This window comes from Tursiops truncatus, chromosome 17, assembly GCF_011762595.2.
Source record: "Tursiops truncatus isolate mTurTru1 chromosome 17, mTurTru1.mat.Y, whole genome shotgun sequence".
Lineage (NCBI taxonomy): Eukaryota > Metazoa > Chordata > Mammalia > Artiodactyla > Delphinidae > Tursiops > Tursiops truncatus.
This window is the reverse complement of record NC_047050.1, coordinates 41,450,700-41,472,683: the sequence shown is the minus strand read 5'-3', so window position 1 is coordinate 41,472,683 and position 21,984 is coordinate 41,450,700. Positions and strand designations below refer to the sequence as shown.

The following is a 21,984-nucleotide window of genomic DNA, read 5'->3' as shown; positions in this document are numbered from 1 at the left end:
AGTCATTTGGCCACACCCAACATCACTGGGAAGATGCCTCTGGTGGGAGCAACTGCAGTCACTCAGCAACGGGAGGGACTATGTTATGCAAATATCCCTGCATGGAGGGGCGTGAAGAACTGAGAACAAAAACCAACCTGCCACAGTCCCTTTACCTTTCTGAACCCAGGCTCTAAAGATGGACGCTGGGAGCTGCTGTGGCCCTACCCCCCACCATGTGAAGCTGATCTGAGGATGAAGCCCATATCCAGAAAATCAAGTCCCTAGATCCAGTGGTCTGGCTCCATCCCTGCCTTCCCAGATTTTAGTTATGAATTATTGAATTTCCCTTTGAATTGGGATTCTATCATTCACATGACAAGAGGCCTAGAAAATATAGTCTCTTCCCTCTCGAGTGGTCCTTTTTGACCTTGTGCTCTGCACTCAGCTCTTCTCTTTCTAGAGCAGGGGTCGGCAAACTATGGCTCATGGGCAAAATCTGGCTGGCCATCTGTTTTTGTACGTAGTTTTATTGGAACACATCCACATGCATTTACTTATGTATCGTCTATGGCTGCTTTCACACTACAATATCGGAGTTGAATAGTTATGATAGTGACCATACAGTCCACAAAACCTAAAATATTTACTACCCGGCCCTTTACAGAAAAATTGTGCTGAGCCCTACCCCAAAAGATGGAGGCCACGTGCTCTCCCAGCCAGTCTCATCCACCTGCAAGCTGGGGACTCCCAAATCTATTTCCCTGGCCCTGGCCTCACCCTGCATCTTGGGATAATTCTGCACACCCTTTTCTGCTCGGATGCCCCGCAAGCACCTCAAATTCAATAAGTATCGAACTTAAACTGAACTCATCCTTTCCCCCTAAACCAGTTCCTCTTTCCAATTCCCATCAGTAATGGTGCTGGCTTTGCACCCAGCAGCCCAAGCTAGATTATTCCTTCTGCCTTCCTTCCCTGCCCCATCAACAGGTTGTGCTGGTTTTACTTCTAAACTTTTCTTAAGCTCTCTCTCTTTCTCTCCAGCTTTCCTCATATATCCTCACTTGAGCCATTGCAGTCTTCTCATTTGTCTCTTTATCTCTGTTTTCCACCTGTCCCTCCAGCAGGGGATCCTTTACAGACCCAATCTTGTCCTGCAGCTCCCTTATCTAAAGTACTCAATGACTCCCATTAAGAGTCAAGTCCGGGACTTCCCTGATGGAGCAGTGGTTAAGAATCCGCTAGCCAATGCAGGGTACGCGGGTTCGAGCCCTAGTCTGGGAAGATCCCACATGCCGCGGAGCAACTAAGCCCATGCGCCACAACTACTGAGCCTGCGCTCTAGAGCCCACAAGCCACAACTACTGAAGCCTGCGCGCCTAGAGCCCGTGCTCCGCAACAAGAGAAGCCACCGCAATGAGAAGCCCGCGCGCACCAACAAAGACCCAATGCAGCCAAAAATAAATAAATTAATTTTTTAAAAAAAGAGTCAAGTCCAACTTTGACAACCCAACTGGCAAAATCCTCAATTTCCTGGCCCTCCCAGTCTCTCTATCCTTATTTTAGAGTATATCTCATCTCACCCAAGACTAATGTAAAAACATACAAACTATGCTGTTTCTTGCCTCTGACCTTTGTTTATGCTGTTCCAGCCCTGTTCACCCCCTACCTCTGTCTTTCATTTGGCTAACTCATCCTTCAGGATTCGCGACAGACATCACCTCCCTCTAGGTAGCCATCTCAGGCTTGCGCCTGTCTTCCTGAGCTGAGCTGAGTGCATCTTCTTTGCTCTCTCCTAGCTCTCAGGCAGAAGTTAACGTGAGTTTACCAGTTTACCTGCCTATCCGCTCACTACGATGCAATCTCCTAGGGACAGAGCCCATGTTTCATTTATCCTTGTGTCTTTGGCTCCTGCACAAAGTAAATGTTCAGTGAACTGAACTGAACTATAAGATTTTTCACTCATATTACCTGTCACTGAAAGTTTGCAACAGACTTTGAGATAAATATGATTATTTTCACTTTATGAATTAGGAAACTGAATCTCAGAGAATTTGTCCAAAGCCATGTAGGTGATAAAGAGCAGAAGACTGAACTTAAATCTAGGTCTATGGACCTTGAAATTTTGGAAACTCTGACCACAAAACCGTGCTTTTATTCCTGAATTAGTCTTTTGTATTAGTTATAAAATATATAATAGTACAAAAGTTATGCCATATTACACATAAATTCATATCTTTAAGAATAATAATACAATGAATGCCCATGTAGTCCATTGCCCAGTTTAGGAAATAGAACTTTGCCAATACCATTGAACCACTATCCAAATTTTGTGTTTATCATTCCCTTGCTTTTCTTTAGATTTTCTCACGTATGGATGTCCTCAAACAATGTATTGTATTCCAACATGTAAATGTATCAAAGTTCATTTGTCCACTACTCCTGTTGATGGATGCTCGAGCTGTTTCCAGGTTTGTTTGTTTGTTTACTTGTTTTTACAAAGAGTGCTGTTATCCTTGTACAATTCTGCTATCCACATACAGAAGTTTCTCTGGGATATATTCATAAGAGTGAAATTCATATGTGCACCTTCATCTTTACCAAACAATGTCAGACTATTTCCAACATCTATAGCATCAGCAATGAATAGTAGTTTCTGATGCTACACATCTTTACCAACATTTGGTGGTACAAAAAGATGTTTTCTTTTTGTAGAGACAGCAGTTAAAAAAGAGAAGAAATCGGGCTTCCCTGGTGGCGCAGTGGTTGAGAGTCCGTCTGCCGATGCAGGCGACACGGGTTCGTGCCCCAGTCCGGGAAGATCCCACATGCCGCGGAGCGGTTGGGCCCGTGAGCCATGGCCGCTGAGCCTGCGCGTCCGGAGCCTGTGCTCCGCAACGGGAGAGGCCACAACAGCGAGAGGCCCGCGTACCACAAAATAAAAAAAAAAAAAGAGAGAGAAGAAATAAATACGATGTTAGAAATTATTTTATAAAATACAACAAACCCCTGATATTTGTGAGAAATCCCAAGAACTCATAACATATAAAAATTTATGCTGAGAAACAGCTTCACCTCAGCACCTTAGAGCAGATGTTGGAAACTGGCTAGATGGTGAAGAGGGTCATGACTTTTGGGATTTTGGAAGGCTCTGGATTTGTCACTTGGGAATGTCAGGGGTCTACTGTAATATAATTTGCATGTAGTCAGAGTTAACGGGAATTCTTCTACTCATTAATATTACTTATAATCATTCTTACAGTTAAGTAGCACAGTATTTAGGGGTAGGAAAAAAAGGCTGAAGTGGGAAGAAGAATGAAAAGGATAGATCTAGGGGGAATGCTAAGAGGACAGGAGAAAGGTGATGGGAAGGAACAGAATCTCCTATCTTTTCACTATTTTGTGTCATCTCAGCAGCATGCCCTTCCTCCTATTGGAGAGCGGACAGGCAGTGGTTGAGCCTGGCCTGGCTTAAACCTCAGCGTCATCAAAGGACAGAAGATGCAAAAGCACCTGGCAGGATCAGGCTAAGAATGAGTACAGGGAAGTTGGATGGGAAACAAAGGAGAGAGGGGCATGACAGGAAGAGTCACAGAAAAGGATTACGCAAGAAAATGGGCAACATTAACATCATAGGCCTCCAGGGACTATCTCCTCTGAGAACCACCAAAGAAAGAAGTATCTGTGCAAATTAACACAGCAGACCACTCTTTGATGTGGAGGGGGAAAGATAAAAGGAAGAAGTAAAGGTTGCCAAGTAGAGGCACATTCCGGCTACGGAGAAGGACAAAGGAAGGCGAGCAGGAGAGGGACTTGAGGGGGGCAGTTGGACCTTCTGGGAGAGGCTCCCAAATGAAGGCGAGAGCTGCCCCCCGCCACCCCGATGAGGTTAAGGAGTTTGCACTGTGGGGTGGTTGTGGAGGCTTGTTGGGGCAAAGGTTCAGCAGGGGCGAGGGTGCCCGGCCAGCTCTCCCCGGGGCATCTGTGAGGCACAGCTGTGGACACAGGTCCAGCTCAGCCCAACTATGTACTGAAAGTGGCCTTGAGTTCCCGGAAGGCTGCCTGGTGGAGCTTCCTCTTGTCTTCTGCCCGCTTCCACTCATCTTGCTCTTTTAGCTCCGCTTCAGACTTACTGGCAGAGGACAAGGCTTGGACCTTGGCTTCAAAGAAGTCCTTGGCACCTTTGACGCCCTCCAGGGCAACATCGATCTCAGAAAGCTTCGCCAGTGCCATCAGCCCACTGTCCTCCCGTAGTTCCCCTGCTGCGGCCTTGTGGAATATTAGCAGGAGCTCACGGAAGCTGAGTTTGCCATCAAAGTCCCCGGGCACCTCCTTGATCATTCTCTTCAGGCCCAGGTGGGTCTGGGGGCCCCCAGCTTCTCCATCACCAGCTTCAGCTCCATCAGGTCGATGAAGCCATCCCTTCCGGCATCGTACAGTTTGAATATGCTCTCCAGGTCCTTGATGAGGCGGTGGCTGAACTCCGGGAACTCGGAGTAGAGGTGGAAGACCTTGCAGCGGCGGGGTCGCGCCGCGCCCTCGTTGACGTCCAGCCGTCGGTTCAGCTGTGCGCTCAGCTCGGCGTGGGCTCTGGCCGTGGGCGCCCAGGCAGACGCCCGCGGCTGGGGCTCGGGGACTGGGGCGGCTCGGGGCGCAGGCTGGAGCCCGCCGTCCACCTCCTCCCACTTCAGTCACTGCTGCAGCTTGCTCGCTAGCTCCTCGCTGGCCACGGTGGATGCGGGGACGCGGGGACTGGGCGGACAGCGCGCTCTTCGCCAACGAGCGACTCTGTGACACTTGCAAAAGTTCTTAATTTTATTGTAATTGTATGTGTCAGTCTTTTCCTCTGTGGTTTGCATTTTTTCTGTTTGTTTAAGGAATCCTTCTCTATCCTAAGGTCATAAATAGTAAACACCATTTACTGAGTACTATCTGTGTTTCAGTACTCTTAATTCCCTTTCATGGATGATGAATGTAAGACACAGAGAAATTAAGCAATTTGATCAATATCACGCAGTAAATAAGCAGTGGACTCAGGATTTGAACCCAGACCATCTGCCTTTAGCATTTGCACTTTAAAGACTGTTTATACTTCCAGTTGTAGAGATCATCTGGTTAGTCTAAAAGATTTAGAGTTTTACCTTTCTCATTAAAGTATTTAATCTGAAGTTGGCTTTTGTATATGATGTAAGATACCTGAAATAATCTTTAATAACTACTTTATCCCCTTAGACATTCATCATTAGTGAAACTAGTGTTGACTGATTCATGCTAAAGATGAATTTAAAATAAAAACTAGGGACTTCCCTGGTGGGCCAGTGGTTAAGAGTTCGCCTTCCAATGCAGGGGGTGCTGGGAGCTAAGACCCCACATGACTCGGGGCCACAAAACATAAAACAGAAGCAATATTGTAGCAAATTCAATAAAGACTTAAAAAAATAAAACATAATTCTCAACTTAAAAAAAAAAACAACACCTATTTCGTGGAGACTGCAAGAGAGTGATCCCAAGCAAAATGTAACCCTGCTCTCGAAGTTCGCAGTGAAGTTGAGCTTCAAATGATGTGCCCCAGAATAGAATTCTTTGAATTAACTGAGGAAGGCAGACCTCCACCGTTCCAGAGTTGAGGACAGACGATTGATCAAAGGCTTTGGGCATCTTGTAAAGTGAACAGCATATCCACTGAAGAAACCCTGCAAAAGGCAGAGGCCATCACAATGCCCGGAACAGCCTCCAGCTCTGCCTACACTGCTGGGACCAAAATAGCTCACACGGCCTTCCTGCCGCCTCCTTGTGAACTGTGTGGGAAGGAACACTGGTCACGAATTCTTTGTTTCAACTACCCGCACACGCTACGACAGTCACAGCAACAGCAGCGACACCTTGGAATCTGGAGAATAGCACATCACAGGCTAGACATCATACCTATTCTGCACCGAGTGCCATCTTCCTCCAAAATTAAAGGTTTTTAAACAAATGCCAAGAAACTGAAAATGATTTTTAATTTAAAAATGGGAATGAGCTGAATGTGGGCCAGATCATAAAGGGTCTCATATTGACAGACTTAAGAAGTGTGAACTTCACTGCATCAGTGAGCAGGTTTGGAAGTCTTTTAAATAGGAAAGTACGGGGCTTCCCTGGGGGCGCAGTGGTTGAGAGTCCGCCTGCCGATGCAGGGGACACGAGTTCGTGCCCCGGGCCGGGAAGATCCCACGTGCCGCGAAGCAGCTAGGCCCGTGAGCCATGGCCGCTGAGCCTGCGCGTCCCGAGCCTGTGCTCCGCAACGGGAGAAGCCGCAACAGTGAGAGGCCCGCGTACCGCAAAAAATAAATTAAAAAACAGGAAAGTAACACAAACCGTTTATTATTTTGCTCATTACAGACTGTATGACTGGTTACAATATGGGTGATAGAATACCCTAAAGACTGGCTGTGACAAGCTCTGCCGGTGGTGCCCTCCTACCCCAGCCCGGTTTTTCCCTGCCGGCAGAGCTCGCCTCCCACTCCGAAGGCTGGAAATGCCTGACAATCACTTTCCCAGCCTCCCTGGCAGGTAGAATACGGGCATGTGACCCAGTCCTGGCTAATGGGACCTGGTGGGAGAGGTTGCTAAGGGGATTCTGGAAAAGGTTTCCCTCTCTAATAAAAAGATGCGTAAGAAGAAAAGCCCCGCTTCTTTTCTAAATATGATCGTGTTTGCATGTAATGCCTGGAGCTGCCACCGCGAATAGGGACACGGCCAATACCTCAGAGATGGCAGAGCAGAAAGATGGAGGTGACGACGTCATAGAACCACACAGAGCCACCTTCCCTTTGGAGATAACAGATGCTTATTGTTCAAGCCACTTTTACTTGGATATTCTGTTCCTTGTACCCTACACCATCTCAAGGAAAGAAGCATTAATAAAGCCTCCAATATACAATGTAATATAATGTTACAGAAAATATTAAAAATAGACAGTTTTTCCTTCAGATACTTATTTGAAATAAATGAGCCATAAAATTGGAAATAGCTACCATATTAACTGTTCACTGAACATTTTGGGTGCTCCAGCAAGAAACTGTACAATCGCGGAGATGTCTTATTTTTTCTCTATCTGAAATGATTTTTTTTCTCATTTTCTTCTCTCATTTGCACATTTCCCTAAGAACATTTCTCGCTGTTCCCCGGCAGGCAGCAATTCTCTCTTCTTGAAGGTCTGTTTCATGAAGTCATGGCAGTCACAGCACATTATTTAAGAACAAGCTCAGCATCGTGCGAACAAAGAACTGCAAGTTCCAGGGCTTCAGGCAACAATACAGAATCACAGAGTGCTCAAGGTGAGAGGTACTTAACATCATCTGTAGTAACGCAGTAGAATTTGAATACAGATAAAACCAGAACATCCGGCTAGAGTTCCTTAAGACCATTAACAATTATCTCCCAACCTAAATTCTTATATGCAGTGGCTGGCAACTTTTCAGCATGTCCTTCTGGTTCCATCTGAAGGAAACCCCATCCAATCCCCAAAACACGTCAGGGTCCTCCAGCTACCACTGGAGAGTCCTTCTTTCATTCTAGGAATATTTGCTAAGGCTCTATCAAGTGTTGGCACTGAGATTTAATCTCTCCGATCTTTATTCTCATGTCGCTTACAATATTTTCCGGGAACTCGGGACTTTTCCATATGCGAACCATTTTAAAAATACAAGTGAGAAACACTGCATCTGAGATAGAGAGCTGGATTGCCAGGTACAGGCGGAGTGAAGGTGGCTGCTTTGGGTTCGCCAATGTCTCCTTTCACACCTATTCACTTCGATAAGTGTTGACTCCGCGCCGCTGGGGCTGGAAGGGCTTTGGCCCCGACAGGTGCGGACCCGGCGCGCAGAGGGGCGCGGCTCTTCTCCCGCTTCGGGCCCATGAGGCCTCTGCTCGCCCGTGCCCGGCGGCGGGACGATGCGGAGCGAGCCGAGACGCCCCGGAAGGCCGCAGAGCGCGGGGCTCCTCCGGGAACCTGGCGCCGCGCGGGGGCGGGAGCCAGGTGGCCCAGGCGCGCCCGCCTCTCCCGGACACCGAGCAGGAAGTGGCTGCGGCGCGGCCCGGGCGCGGCCTCCGCAGGGCGCGCCTCCTTCGTGGCGCCGTGCTGTGCGGCCGGGCCGGGAGGAGGCGGGAGCCCGAGTCCCAGCGCGGGGAGCGAGAGCTAATGGCGGCGCCTCCGCCCAGGGGCCCCGGAGCCGCCGCCTCGGGCGCCCTGGACGAGCTGTCCCGGAACCTCACGTACGGGGCGCTGGGCGCCGGCAATGGCTCCCTGTCGGGCGCTTGGTACCGCCGGAACCAGGTAAGGGCCGGCCGCCCCGCCGACTGGTGGGGACCGGGGTGGTGCCGCGGCGCCTCCGGCTCCTCGGCCGCTCTCCCGCCGACTCTCAGAAGGACACCGCGCTGTCCAAGTGGGGCAGAGCTGACATGATGTTACCACACATTGACTTCACTGCCCCTCGTTTGGGAGAGCGGGAAGCCCTGGTCTGCCTCTCCTGGGCATCGATCCCTGGGAGCGGGTCGCACAGGTCTGCGGTCACGGGCCTCTGGGGCCCCAACCGTCCCGCCTCTCCGGCCTGAATCCGCCTTCTTCTCCCGGAATGATTCTAGGAGTGCGGGGCGAATCTCCTCCACCCATATCCGCCCCCCCACCCGCCAGGATCATTTTACAGTTCAAAAAAAATAAGTGACACTCTGTTCCCCGAATCAGAGAACTCGTTAAGGGCCGCCAAATGTCACCTCTGTGCGGATGCTCTGAGCGTGTGCGTGTGTGTGAGTCCCCAGTGTGTCAGCACAGCTCTTCCATTGCGGCGAGAGGATCGCTGGTGCTCTCAGCTTGCGATTGCCAGACTCCTTTTTCACCGGCCCTTTGGGGAAACGCCGAGAGCCTCAACAACGTGCATGTACGCTGGAAATACACGTTTAACAGAATCAAAGAGGATTAGAGCTGCCCATTTATTTGGGGCTTGGTTTAAGATCAGAAAAAAAGCCCTTCCTCTAGCCGTATTTCTGTTCTTTCTAGTGGGTGCAAGTGATCTTGATATGGTCGATTCCAAGCTTCCTTCTCTTTTCATATGGGTGTTGCTTTGTTCTTGTTCTTTAACAAATCAATGGTTCTTTTTATTTTACAACAATATAATTATAAAATATTTGTTGCTGTTGTTCTACATCAGGGATTTTACCAATAATCAAAGGCCTAGAAGCCTTTTATGCTTGAAAAGTGTTTCGAATGTTAGTTTCTGAAATGTTAAAATTTTGTTTTCAAAACCAACACGGAAGATAATTTACTTATATAAAGACAAAACAAGCATGTTCACGTTATTAGTATTCAACAGAGGAGACAGTATCACTCTGAGTCTGTTTTACCACAAAACACACTAAAATAGGAAAAATGGGGGCACAGAGCCTATTGGATTCCATTTCTCCTTGCTTCCACCCACAGGAGTTACAAAGACAAGAACTGCTTTTTATGGGAAGTTCTTTGAGCATATCTGTTACACTACGCTTATGCTAGCATATGTTATAAAGCATATTATAATATGCTTATGCTAGAAGCACTCCCAATAAAAGTTTAAGAATGATATTTTGTCTTTTGGTAAAGGAATTAAAGAGTAAATGTGACCTACCATGGCATCATCCAAAACAGGAGAAAACATTGTTTGCAGAGTGGAAACCCCTGCAGTCATTAGTTTTCTTTAATGTTTCCTGGAATTCAAGATCATCTTGGCTCTCTGACACCAAACACAGCTTATCATGTGACATAAATGTGAGAATTTAACTTTATGTTTGCAAGGCTTAACTTGCCTTTGACAATATAGAATTGTACAGGTTAGAAAGGGTGTATCCAGGATATGCTAATTGAAACTACCCAGCTGACACCCAAGCATAGCTAGTTTGAGGTAAGACTATATCAGCTTTTCCCATTATTATGCAAACTTAGACTATCTTATAAGATTATGGTATTTTATCCTTTCAGCGACTGCATTTGGTTTTAAGCAAAAGTAAAAATTGATTTTTAAAAATTCATTCAGCAAACATTTTATTGAGTGCCTCTAGTGCTGGGCAGGCCAGTAGAAATAAAATGGAATCTAATTTTTCTTTTATTTTTGGACACTAACTGAATACAGATGGCTGAAAATGGGAGTGGCTCCAGGAAAACAAAATAAGAGATGAAAGTTTAGGACTCGAAACTAACCTTGATTGCTGGATAGCCAGGATTTAATAAGTTTTATCACTACTGAAATGTTTGAACAGTGTCTGTTCACTGATAGCCCAGCTTTCTGTGTCTTTCCAAGAGACAACCATGAGATCTGATAAATTAACCTTACTCACAGAAAAAGACCAACTTCCCTGAAACACATTCAGGTGACAGATGAATATTTAACAGTGCCCGCTTAGAATCAGTGTCGTCTAAGGCAAAGATGTGAGTGCTTCTAGAGGAAGAAATCCCAAAACAAGTAGGAAGTAGAAGTTCAGTGGGGAAAATGTTTTAGGGAATCAGGGAAGTGAGGCCTTTGCTCCATCTGCATCTCTTAGGAGTCTACCCACACAAGTATAGATGCAATAAAGTTCTACAAAGGTATTTTCTTTATGTTTCATCCACGAGTTTTCAGTATAAAAAATAATGTTTCTAAGATGGTTACTGAGCTCCGTGCTTTGTACAGATCACTGTGGGATATTCAACATAGTCTTTAGACTCAACACCTTCCTTCCTTCCTAATGTTATTAGGTGCTTGGGGAAACGATCTATGCGGGTAACTGTGAAACAAGGCAGTATGTTTTAAGTGTCGTGCGAAGAATATAAAGTCCTTTGGGAATTCAGAGCAAGGTGGGTTTTAGCAGGGGCCATCAAGGATGTTTTGTGGAGAGGTAGTATTTGAGCTGGACACCTAAAGACAGAGTTTCATTGATGGGAGTCACAGGTGGAAAGCATTCCAAGAAAGGGAAAAGTCGGGAGACCAAGGAGCAGCCCACGCTGTCTGAGCAGGTGCCCTTCTGGACATTTTTGTACCTAGAGTAGAAGTCAGTGGCCATTCTGGTTGCAGTGGAAAACTGATACTGACTGGAAGGTGGAAATACAGTTTCGGGTCTTAGATATTGTCATGGATTGCCATGAAGGACAACAGGTAAAGAAGTTTGGACTAAATCTGGTAGACAGTGGGGAGCCATTGAAGGTTTTTCAAAGAGGGAGTAAAAGGATCAAAGCAAATTAAAGGCATTTAAATTAGGATCAGGGACTTCCATCGTGGCTCGGTGGTTAAGAATCCACCTGCCAGTGAAGGGGGCATGGGTTTGAGCCCTGGTCTGGGAAGATCCCACATGCCACGGAGCAACTGAGCCCGTGCGCCACAACTGCTGAGCCGGTGTTCTAGAGCCCGTGAGCCACAACTACTGGAGCCCACGCACCTAGAGCCCGTGCTCCGCCCCCACTCGCCACAACTAGAGAAAGCCCACGTGCAGCAATGAAGATCCAACGCAGCCAAAAGAAAAAAAACGAACACACAAATTAGGGCTAGCAGGATGCAGAGGCCTCTAACTGGCTAGCTATGGACCGAATCCAGCCCGTAGACGTATCTTGTGTCAAACTGCAGAGAGGTTTAGAAAATGTTTAATACGTTGCCAGTGTTTAAAAATGAGTAGATTATATATAAGGTTTCAAGTTTCCATGAACTGTTTAACTATTAGAAGTGCTAGCAACTTGGCCCTCTTTCGCACGTGATAACCGTGAGGGGGAGTTCACTGTTAGAACAACTGTGCTCCCCACTTAGGCCCCTCTCTTTGCTCTCATCTCTTTTACCTACTCGCCTTGTAGGCACTTAATGTGCAACCAGCGTTAGAGGCTGTTGTCTAGTTTCTGCTGTCAACTAGCGGAGTTCACGTGGGCGTCACACTGGGCTTCAGTTTTCCTTACTGGTAAAATTAGGCTTAGAATAGAAGATCCCCAGACTCTTTCATGCTATCTGGTTGAATAAATAAGTGCCAATCCGGCAAGGCTGTAGAGGGAATGGACAGGAAAGGATGAACGTGGGAATATTGTGAAAGAGGGGTTTTGTGGCTGTTTCTTTAAGTTTATCCATGTTGCTAAATATCTAAATTCACAAAGACACTGTCAGAAAGGTTTACTCTGCATAGGGTGAAATGAAAAATTTAGATTTTTTTAATGTCCTTTATTTGAACTTTTGATGTTCAATGGCTTGAATTTTTAAAGTCAACATATTTAGAGGAAAATTGATACAACTTGGCAGGGAAGAGGCGAATCGAAGAGACATTTGTTACGCATTTACTATGTGACACTTTATAGCTATTATCTCATTGGAGCCCCGAACAACCTCGTAAGGTACATATTATCCTCACTGTTCATGTAAGGAAACTTGTGTTAAATAACTTGCCCCCGGATCTTACAGCAAGTAGATTTAACTGCAAAGCTATTTTTATTCCATGCCTGAAGGCCATTGCTTAGAAACTAAGGCTTGAAAAGAACGTGGTAGGAGAAAATGAATATGGCTTGTCTCACTGTACTAAAGAAAAATCACATTGAGTTTTATATTGCCCTTTTATTGATTTTGCTTTGCTACCGTTTATCTCCTTTCTGCTGGTCGCTGCATCTGATTGCCTCTTAGAGAAAGAAAAGTGCCAAAACTTACAAATAACCAAAGGGCCAGGTAGAGGTTGCTGGTCCTTTCCATTTCCTTCCCAAGAAAAATCCTTTTTTTGTTTTGTTTATACTTACTGACCTTTCTTTCTTTTTCTTTTTCTTTTTTTTTTTTTTTTTTTTTTGCCATCCTTATGTATCCAACATGGCATTTTCCCTTTACTACATTTTCTTCGAGATATATGTATAAGGCAGCAAAAAGAAGGAAGGAAGAAAATGATTACCTCAAAGCAACTGTATCAAAGCTTTTTTAATCATTATCATCATCATCATCCCATGGTCCTTATTAGAGGAACAGACTCTTAATGCTGTTGTGAATTTGTCACACCACGTGTTTGCCTTTAAATCTACCTGATATCCTCTTTACGGCTTGATTTATATTAACCAGCTATAATATTTGCATTAATGCAATCAGCTAAGTTCAGGCTGTGGGAAACTTCAGTATACAGGTTTCTGTGGCTCGGTTTCTTCAAAAATCATTTTTACAAGGGAAAAAAAAAAGGAGAGCAAGGATAGAGGGAGAACCTGTAGATTAAAATACACCTAAAAGACCTATTAGGAAAAAAGACAACCTTCGTTCACAGTGTTTAGGGATGCACACTTGGGTCATAAAACTATAGAGAAAAGCAAGGAAGTGATTGCTATGGAGTCAGGCCAGTGTTTCCTTGGGGAAGGGAGAGGATGGGATGGGATGAGGCAAAGGGAGGTCTTTGGGTGGGCGCCCAATTTCTGTTTCTTGATCTGGTTGCTGTTATGAGGGTATTGGCCTTATAATAATTCATTTTAGTAAAGTGTTCATCTATATCATTTTCTTTACAGTTGCCTGTATCTATTCTACAATTTTAAGATGTTAAAAAATATTAGGATTGCTATGACTGTTCAACTTGCATGTTTTACCCAGATGGTGTGGGAAGTGGTATGCCATATTCATTTTGTTTCCTAAGGAGAATTTTTTAAACAATTTCTTTTTAAAATGTTGGTGATTGTTCAAAGTGGCATTTGAGAGTTTACCATGGAAAGGATGACATTCCCCTAAGCTATCCTTTTTGTTCAAGGATAGTGTGGTCTAAAAAGCTCAGCTTCTTTGCTAGGTGCGTTGGCAATTTTCTTAATTTCTCCAAATCTTGTCTTTCTCTATTGAAATGGTAATAACACTACATACCTTATAAAGTTGATGTAGGAATAAAATAAGATAATGTATATCAAATAGTTCCAGACACATAGAAAGCACTCAGTAAACACTAGCTATTATTAGAAGTATTACAGTCAACCTATATTATAGGAAATGTCATAAAATACATATTTCTAATAATTAATAATTATTGTACTTAACTCATTATAAATGGAAATAAGAGAAATCATGTCAGTTATGTGATGTAATTCTGTTTTCTTTAATCTAAAACCACTGATTTCTCTACATCCACTGCCTTCCTCACTCCCTTTGATGTTTGCCTCCCCTTCACTCTCCAAACATATTCACATTACAGAACACTTCCTGATTGCAGTAATTTCCTAATTGGAACACTTGTTATCTTGAAGTACTAAGGTGAAGATTCCGCCCATGTCTGATGCCACTTTCCAGAATTCAGGGATGGGGTGGATGGGTATGTAGCCCTGGGAACAGCTGACAGGTTTTGGTGGCAGTAGTGTGATGATGTCTTCAGACATTGACTATAGTTTAACCACCCAAGCAGGACCAGCACCCCAGCTTGGGAACGCTCATGCCGTGTTAGCGTTAAGACTTAAATGCTATTTATTTTAGCTTGAGTGTTTTTTGTTTTCCGAAGGTCCAACATTCCTCTATTCAGTTTACATCTTTTCTAACCTACCCCACGTGTTCCGTCCAACAGAATTACATTTTACATAAAGTCAGAGCTCTTGGCCGGTCTGTCCTGATCCACCAGAGTGTCCTACTTGCCTGGAGGCTGGCAGATAACACTCCACTTCCCCTCCACATAATTCTCAGCATGTACCTACCTGTACATTTGCTTCACCTTGTCACTTGCCTGGTCCTTGGTCACTCCCAGCACGGTCTCCTGTCATCTTTGGCACCCATCGGGAGACACGGAGTAAATACAGGCTCGTGTAAACACAGGCTAGCAGATGTTTAGTCATGAGCTCCACACCACCAAATATTGCGTTTGTCCTGGCGTGACTCCTTCAGAGACCCACCCTGGCCATGGCAGGTCGTCTTGAGGCCTGCCAACAGCCCCAGCTCTTGTTTCCTAAGCCACCCGCTCATCTTCTCGGCACCTCTCAAATTTTCTCCTTTCAGTAACTTGGACCCCTGGCCTGACTTCTTTAGCTTGCAACGGGAGTCCATCTCTCTTCTGGCTTTTGAACTTGGCTTCCCTACCAAGAATGCTTTGTAAGTTAAGAGGCTTTGGTTTTCGAGTCCCAGGAAACCTAACATTAACTGGCTTAAGTAATAGAGGAAATTAATCAGTCTGGATGACGTGGAAGGCCGGAAGAACTCTGGGTCCACACCAGCCATGTCAGCATTGCTGGTACGTCATTCAAGCTTGAGGAGAATCCCGTGAATTCTGGGGGGTCTTTATTTCTTCTTCAGCCTTTGGACTTGCAGGGCTCTGGTTGTTCTGGGGCTGTTTGGGAGACAGCAGCACTATGTTCCCTCTTGTCACAGCCCACATCAATCTTGATCAGCTAATTGACAATGAGGGCCCAAAATGCAACCAACATTCCACTCAATAAAAATCACAAGCAGAGGGTCCTTCTCAACAGAACAGTGTTGGGTAGTGATATCAAACAAATCGGAAAACATGGACTGCGTCCTCAAACCGTAGCCATACATATGTGTGTGATATACATAAATTATATCACGTGTACATTATACAACGTACAATGTGTATGTGTGAAAGTGAGCTAGAGAGACTGCTTCTGAAATACTTGAAAAACAACATTTGAAGGGCTGGTGTGAAGCTACCCTTGCTTATATAATCTGATGGATTGCTTCCATTGTGCTTCCAGCACTAACATAGTACAGTTATGTAATTGTAAATAAAGAGAGCCAAAGCAGAAGAGGAAATAGTGTGATGTACCTCTGGATATGGCCGCCTGAGTCACAGCAGTGGAGAAATGAGTGATTGTTTGTGAGCAAGGTACGAGCAGACCTCATGTTACAAGCAGCTGCCACAGCCGTAAAATAGAGAATGATTCTGAGTTCCATGTACAGCATTTTATTAGTCTTTTGAACTATACTTGCAGACCCAAATCACAGTCACCATCGATGAGTCCTAGGGGTATCATATGTGGGATGATCATAAAGTATGTTGGAACCTGCCTGCTGGACCAGTGGGATGCGAGAATTTTGCCAGGAATGGGGGAAATTATCTTGGCTATGAGGACTGACCCTTTAGAGGCAATGAAGAGTCCAAGTCACAGGGTCCCAGAGGAGAAAATTTGAACTTGATTCCTGCCTTGATGTCAGAAAGATCTGATCTGGTGGGTGGCCTGGCAGGTCAGTGAGTGGCAATGTCACGATCCCTCCCCCATATCGAGGCACAAACTCACCCAGTGGCTGGGGCCTGACATAGACACTAGAGTTCAGTCTCCAGGAGGATGGAGCTGGCAAAATACGGCCAGAGTGCAAGGCAGGCATTGCTCTCAAAACGGACATGTACTCTTGAAACCTAAGCAGGTGTTGGGGAAAGAGCTGTCATTCACTGAGGTCCCAAGTTTCCAACTTTAGGGTAGGAATCCTCTCGCAAACCCTGGGCTGGCCCTGCAAGAGGCAGCCTGCAATCCTGCTTCTTTGGAAACAGAAGATGACAGATTTTTTAAATTATTATTATGAATATGTTCTTGAAAAATTTGAAAGTAAGGGGACCTCATCTTAATCTGGATGCAAACAATCGCATTCTTTGTGTTCGGCATGTCTGCCCTTGTTTCAAAGATTCGCCTTTCCAATGTTAAACGGGGTTGATTTGTTTTGTAATAGAACCAAGTTTAAGATTTCCTTAAGTGATATCACACCTTCCTTAACTATTGTTGCTCTCCTTTTAACCAAGTGTTAAAAGCCCCCAAAGGATGTCTTATTAAATTTTTCCCATAAATTTGCTCTGCTGCAACTTAAATTTCTCAAAAGCAAAAAAACATGGTGGCTTCTTAGTAAGCTTAGTAAGGCTTATCCTTAATGGAGTTCAGTTTTTTAAAATAATGAATGTACGGTTATGTAAGTAAATGTGTTCCCGAGTAAAAGACAAAATGTAATAGTGCTTAATTGTATGGAAAGGCAATATGTTGGGCTTTTCTGCCTAGGTTTTAAGGTTGATTAAAAATTGGCATGGGACAGCTTGTAGAATAGCAACGATATACTGTGGTATGTAACCCTGACCTGTTCTGTTGGCTCTAAATCACCAGATTTGGATCCAGTGTCATGAGAGTTTCTCAGGATAGAAAGGCAATAACCGTATAACATACAGAAACCAAGATAACAAATTAAAACTCTGTTCCTGACTGAAAATTTTTCTTTCTTCTTTTTCACGTATGGGATTATAGTTTTAACTTAGCTTGGGTTAGTATTGCAGACAACGTAATTATCTACAAGGGCAAAGGAGATTAGTGGTAAGAATAGTCCAACCCATTCGGTAATCTAAAAAGCATTTCATATTTCAGGTTGCCTCCAATGTTTGCTGCGATGAATATGAATATTGTTCCTCTGTGGCCCTGTTGTAATTAACTCTCCACATTTCCCCTACTTCTTCTCCGAGATCCCGAGGTGTCTCCTAATTGGTTTTCCTATTCCCTGTCTTGCTCCCTCCTAGTCCATCCTCCACACTGTAGCCAGGATGAGTCTTCTAAGAGTCACGGCTGGACCTAACATCCTCTGGTTTAGAGTCCTGCATGTTGTAGCACCACCAGCAGATCCATGGCACGAAAAGCCTCCTGCCTGCCTCTCCAGTCCAGCTGTACTGGAGTCGTGCAGATGTGATTAAAGTTAAAGATCTTGAGGTGGGATGATTATCCTGGATTATCTGGATGGACCCTAAATGCCGTCACATGTATCTTTTTATAAGAGGGAGACCCAGGGAGATTTCATATGGAAGAGGAAGGCAATGTGGCCACAGAGACAGAGATTAGAGTGATAGAGCCATAATCCAAGGATATGTCAGCAGCCACCAGAAACTGGGGGAGGCAAGGAATGGATTCTCCCTTAAAGCCTCTAGAGAGAGTGTGTCCCTGCCATTTTTTTTCTTTAATCCTTGAAATAAAAATTTTAATGACTGAAATTAATAACTAAACAGATTAGGTAAACAGTAAATTGGAAACAGCGAAAGAGCCTTATATCACAGTATAGGCAAACAAGTTCCAGTCTGTGCACCTGTATGCAAAATGTTATTTTAAAATAAGGCTTCTAGAAAAAAATGTAGGAAGTTTTCTCATGACCTTTTAACCCAGATATAAAGGGTACCACACATAAAGTTAAGGATCAATAAGTTTACTTCATCAATAGAGTATATTTAAGTCTGTTTATTACTTAAAAGTTTCTATGCAAAAAGAGGCAAGACACAGAGTGAGAAAAGTTGTACGGAATGCATATATTCAAAAAGAAATCATATTGGGGATAAAGTACTCTTACACGTACAAAAAGTACGTACAAAAGTACAAAAAGACTGCCACCATCAATTAAAAATTGGACAGTCTGGAAAAACATTTAATGAAACAAGAGAGCCAAGTGGTTTATAAGATTATCTGAAGGTTCAACATCATTGGTCATTATAAAAATGGAAATTTAAACCATAATGAGATGGGAGGTTCTCTAGAATAGCTAAACTTAAAAAAAATTACAATACCAAGACACCAAGTGTTGGAGGGGGAGAGAGGCACCTGGAAATGTTATTTACTTCTATATAACATTTTGGAAGAATCTTTGTGAGTAATTATAAAACCCAGACATATGCATACCCTATGAACTAGCAACTGAACTTCTTGGTATGTGCGCCCTGCCATCTTGATTTCACCCCAGTGAAATTGATTTGGGGCTTCTGGGCTCCAGAACCGTGAGAGAATAAATTTCTGTGGTTTTAAGCCACCAGGTTTGTGTTAATTTGTTACAGCAGTCACAGGAAGCTAACATACTCTCCAACCTAGGCAGATTTGTACTTTGTCCCTTCTGTTCCCATGGGTTCTATAGAACGTACCTCTATTATAGATGTCACAGGTGGTAGTCTGTTATTGGTCGCTTTTTCTACCTCTTCTGAGCTTATCGAGGATACTTTGCATCCTTAGTTCCTGAAATAGGACCTAATATTTAGCAGTTACTAAATAAATACCAAATGGGTGCATGACTGAGTGACTAGCTTCTGGTGTGGGCTTCGAGTTGTCTGTCTCCCATATCTACCATCTTCTCTCTGATCACTTCCACTTTATGTCCTTTTCCTCCACCTTGTGTGTTTTTCCCAAGCAGTGTCTACCTGTGGTTTTAAGCTGTGCAGTGGTTTTATTTTTCTACTTAATCTCTTTCCTTGGTTCAGCCAGCTTCCTTTTCATTTCTTGCTTTTATTTCTTTCCCTGTTATCATCTCCTCTTTTAACTCTTTTTCAATGAATCCATATTCTCTTTAATTTCATTGAGTCTATAAAGCAGAATTTTTTAACTTCTTACTTTGAAAATTTTCCAACCTATAGATAATTAAGAAGAATAATACAGTAAACACCATATGTCCTTCACGTGGAGATTCACCAGTTGTTAACATTGTGAAATATTTGTTTGTTCTCTCTCTCTCTCCCTCTGTTTTTTATTTTATATTGTCATGTATCATTTGAAAGTAAGTTGCACATATTATGAGTCTTCACTCCTAGAAACTTAAGGATGTATCGCCAAGATTTTGGATGTCCTCCTATCCCCTCCCAACTTTCTGGAAGTAGATTTGTGTCTACCTGTTTACTAGGTGCAAATAAAAAACAACCCCAGCTCATTCCTAAGAGTTTCCTGTGAGATGAAGTGACCTGAATGTTCATTTCTCAGGTATATCATTCCCTTTCAGGTTCAGGCTCTTAAGATCATTCCTGCAGTGATTAGTTGACCTAAATCACTTAACCTATGGTATTTCTGGTATTCGAAACTGGATCGCTCACGTCCATGTTCAGGGATATTTTACTGCCTGGAACAGGAGGTAGCATTATTCTAGTTGTGAGTTGAATATGACTATTACAGTGTTCAGGACTAGCTCTGGGGCTTCCCTGGTGGCCCAGTGGTTGAGAGTCCGCCTGCCGATGCAGGGGACATGGGTTCGTGCCCCGGTCCGGGAAGATCCCACATGCCGCGGAGCGGCTGGGCCCGTGAGCCATAGCCACTGAGCCTGCGCGTCCAGAGCCTGTGCTCCACAACGGGACAGGCCACAACAGTGAGAGGCCCGTGTACAGAAAAAAAAAAAAAAAAAAAAAAGACTAGCTCTGAATCTATGGTTCTTTTGGTCCTTTTGTACTAGCTCCACTGGGTCTGATTCCAGATTTATGTTTTGAAGGCAGAGCCAGGAATATGGTTGTGTTCAAAGCCAGAACTGGGATAGACTATGACCAATTCCACACATCCCTGTTATCATACCCCATTGCCATCTGGCCAAACTACCCCACCCATGGATTATAGGTCAATGACTTTATGTGAAGTGTCTAAAGAACTTTCTGGCACCAAAAAGTAGGAGATAAGATTGTTATTCCAAATAAAACAAAAACATCCTTAGTACTCATCATGATACTTTGAACCTCATTCTCCATAAATTGTTTGCTGTGGCTCCTACCATCTATTTGTCAAGCCATCCTGGAAAAGCCAGAAATTGAGCTACAGTACTGACAGGAGTGAGCACGGCAAAAATTAAGGCCATCTTTCTGTGTCTCTGGTCTGTACTTCTAGCTGCATTGTTAAGGTGTGGAGCAACCTTTCCTTCTAACTATTATCTTTGCTTTATTTTATTTGCACTGAGAAAAAGAAACAGATCCTGCTAATTTTAAAACTGTGGTAAATTGGCATTGACTAGCCAGATGGTTACCTATTGCAGTCTGTGAAGAAATGGTGATTCAGACATGAGCTGGGTGCCTTGGGGCCAGAATTTGCCTGGTATCTATCTAGCTGTGTGACTTTGCACAAGTCACTTTCCTTCTCTGGCCCTCTGTTCTCTTTCCTGACCACCAGTCTCCAGATCAACAGGGAGGGGAGAAAAGAGGGCGGGGGAGAGAGAAGCTCTGAGTTTCCACTAATTCTAATATGCTAGAAATCAGATAACACTCTGAATAAAGTAATGAAGTAAACTAGATGTCTTTAATTTAAATGGCAAGTTTATAAGGGCTGCTCACTGTACGCAAATGACACTTCTGATTGCAGGTGAGGATTTTGTAGTCATTAAAGCACATTTACCAGAGCCTCTAACTGGAAACAGCATTTAGTAATGCTTGCCTCAAGTCACTCTATGTCCTTGAAGGTAATTAAACCACTTTTTTAAAGAAACATTGCAAATTTGAACCTTCCCTTCCCAACAATTAGGGGCATTAATGAGGATTTACTGAATTACTACTCTTTACAGGTATGTGTCAAATGAATTTAATGAGCATGCAATTAACCTTGAATAATTAGGTAAATTTTCAGAAAAACGAACAATAAGGTATACCAGTTTATAATGTGTACTGGCATACTTCCGAGATATTGCACGTTCAGTTCCAGACCACCGCAATAAAGCAAGTATCACAACAAAGTGAGTCACATGAATTTTTTGGTTTCCCAGTGTATGTAAAAGTTATATTTACACCTACAGTAGTCTGTTAAATGTTCAATTATATTGCATATTGCATCATGTCTAAAAAAACAAGGTATATTGATTAAAAAACACTTTATTGCTAAGAAATTCTAACCATCATCTGAGCCTTCAATGTGTCATAATCTTTTTGCAATAGTACCGTCAAAGATCACTGATAACAGATCACCGTAACAAATACTGTGATAATGAAAAAGTTTGAAATATTGCAAGAATTACCAAAATGTGACACAGAGACACAAAGTGAGCAAATGCTGTTGGAAAAATGACGCTGATAGACTTGCTTGATGCAGGGTTGCCACAAACCTTCAATTTGTGTAAAATGCAGTATCTGCAAGGTGCAATAAAGTGAAGCACAATAAAATGAGGTATGTCCCTATTAGCAGGAAACTGTTCCTGACACCTGCTTTATACTATATATTTCTGTTTTTTAGTATATATGAATTCACTAGATTTTAAAAGTCAGGGGCTTCCCTGGTGGCACAGTAGTTAAGAATCTGCCTGCCAATGCAGGGGACACGGATTCGAGCCCTGGTCCGGGAAGATCCCACATGCCGCAGAGCATCTAAGC

General features: G+C 43.8%; 1 protein-coding gene and 1 pseudogene across 4 annotated transcripts in view; one reads left to right on the top strand and one right to left on the bottom strand.

Annotated features, from left to right (window-relative positions):
• Positions 1-2,874: 2,874 nt before the first annotated feature.
• On the bottom strand, positions 2,875-7,248 carry LOC109548339 (EF-hand domain-containing protein D1 pseudogene; annotated as a pseudogene).
• A 666-nt stretch (positions 7,249-7,914) lies between these two features.
• The window catches only part of NIPAL2 (NIPA like domain containing 2), a 74,158-nt gene continuing 60,088 nt past the window's right edge, over positions 7,915-21,984 (top strand). For 2 of the 4 annotated variants that reach the window (XM_073794619.1, XM_073794618.1), the window contains exon 1: positions 7,915-8,296. In XM_073794619.1, coding sequence (XP_073650720.1) covers positions 7,915-8,296 — 382 coding nt within the window. The remainder of the gene's footprint in view (positions 8,297-21,984) is intronic. The other 2 variants (XM_073794620.1, XM_019925076.3) reach the window with 1 other exon arrangement.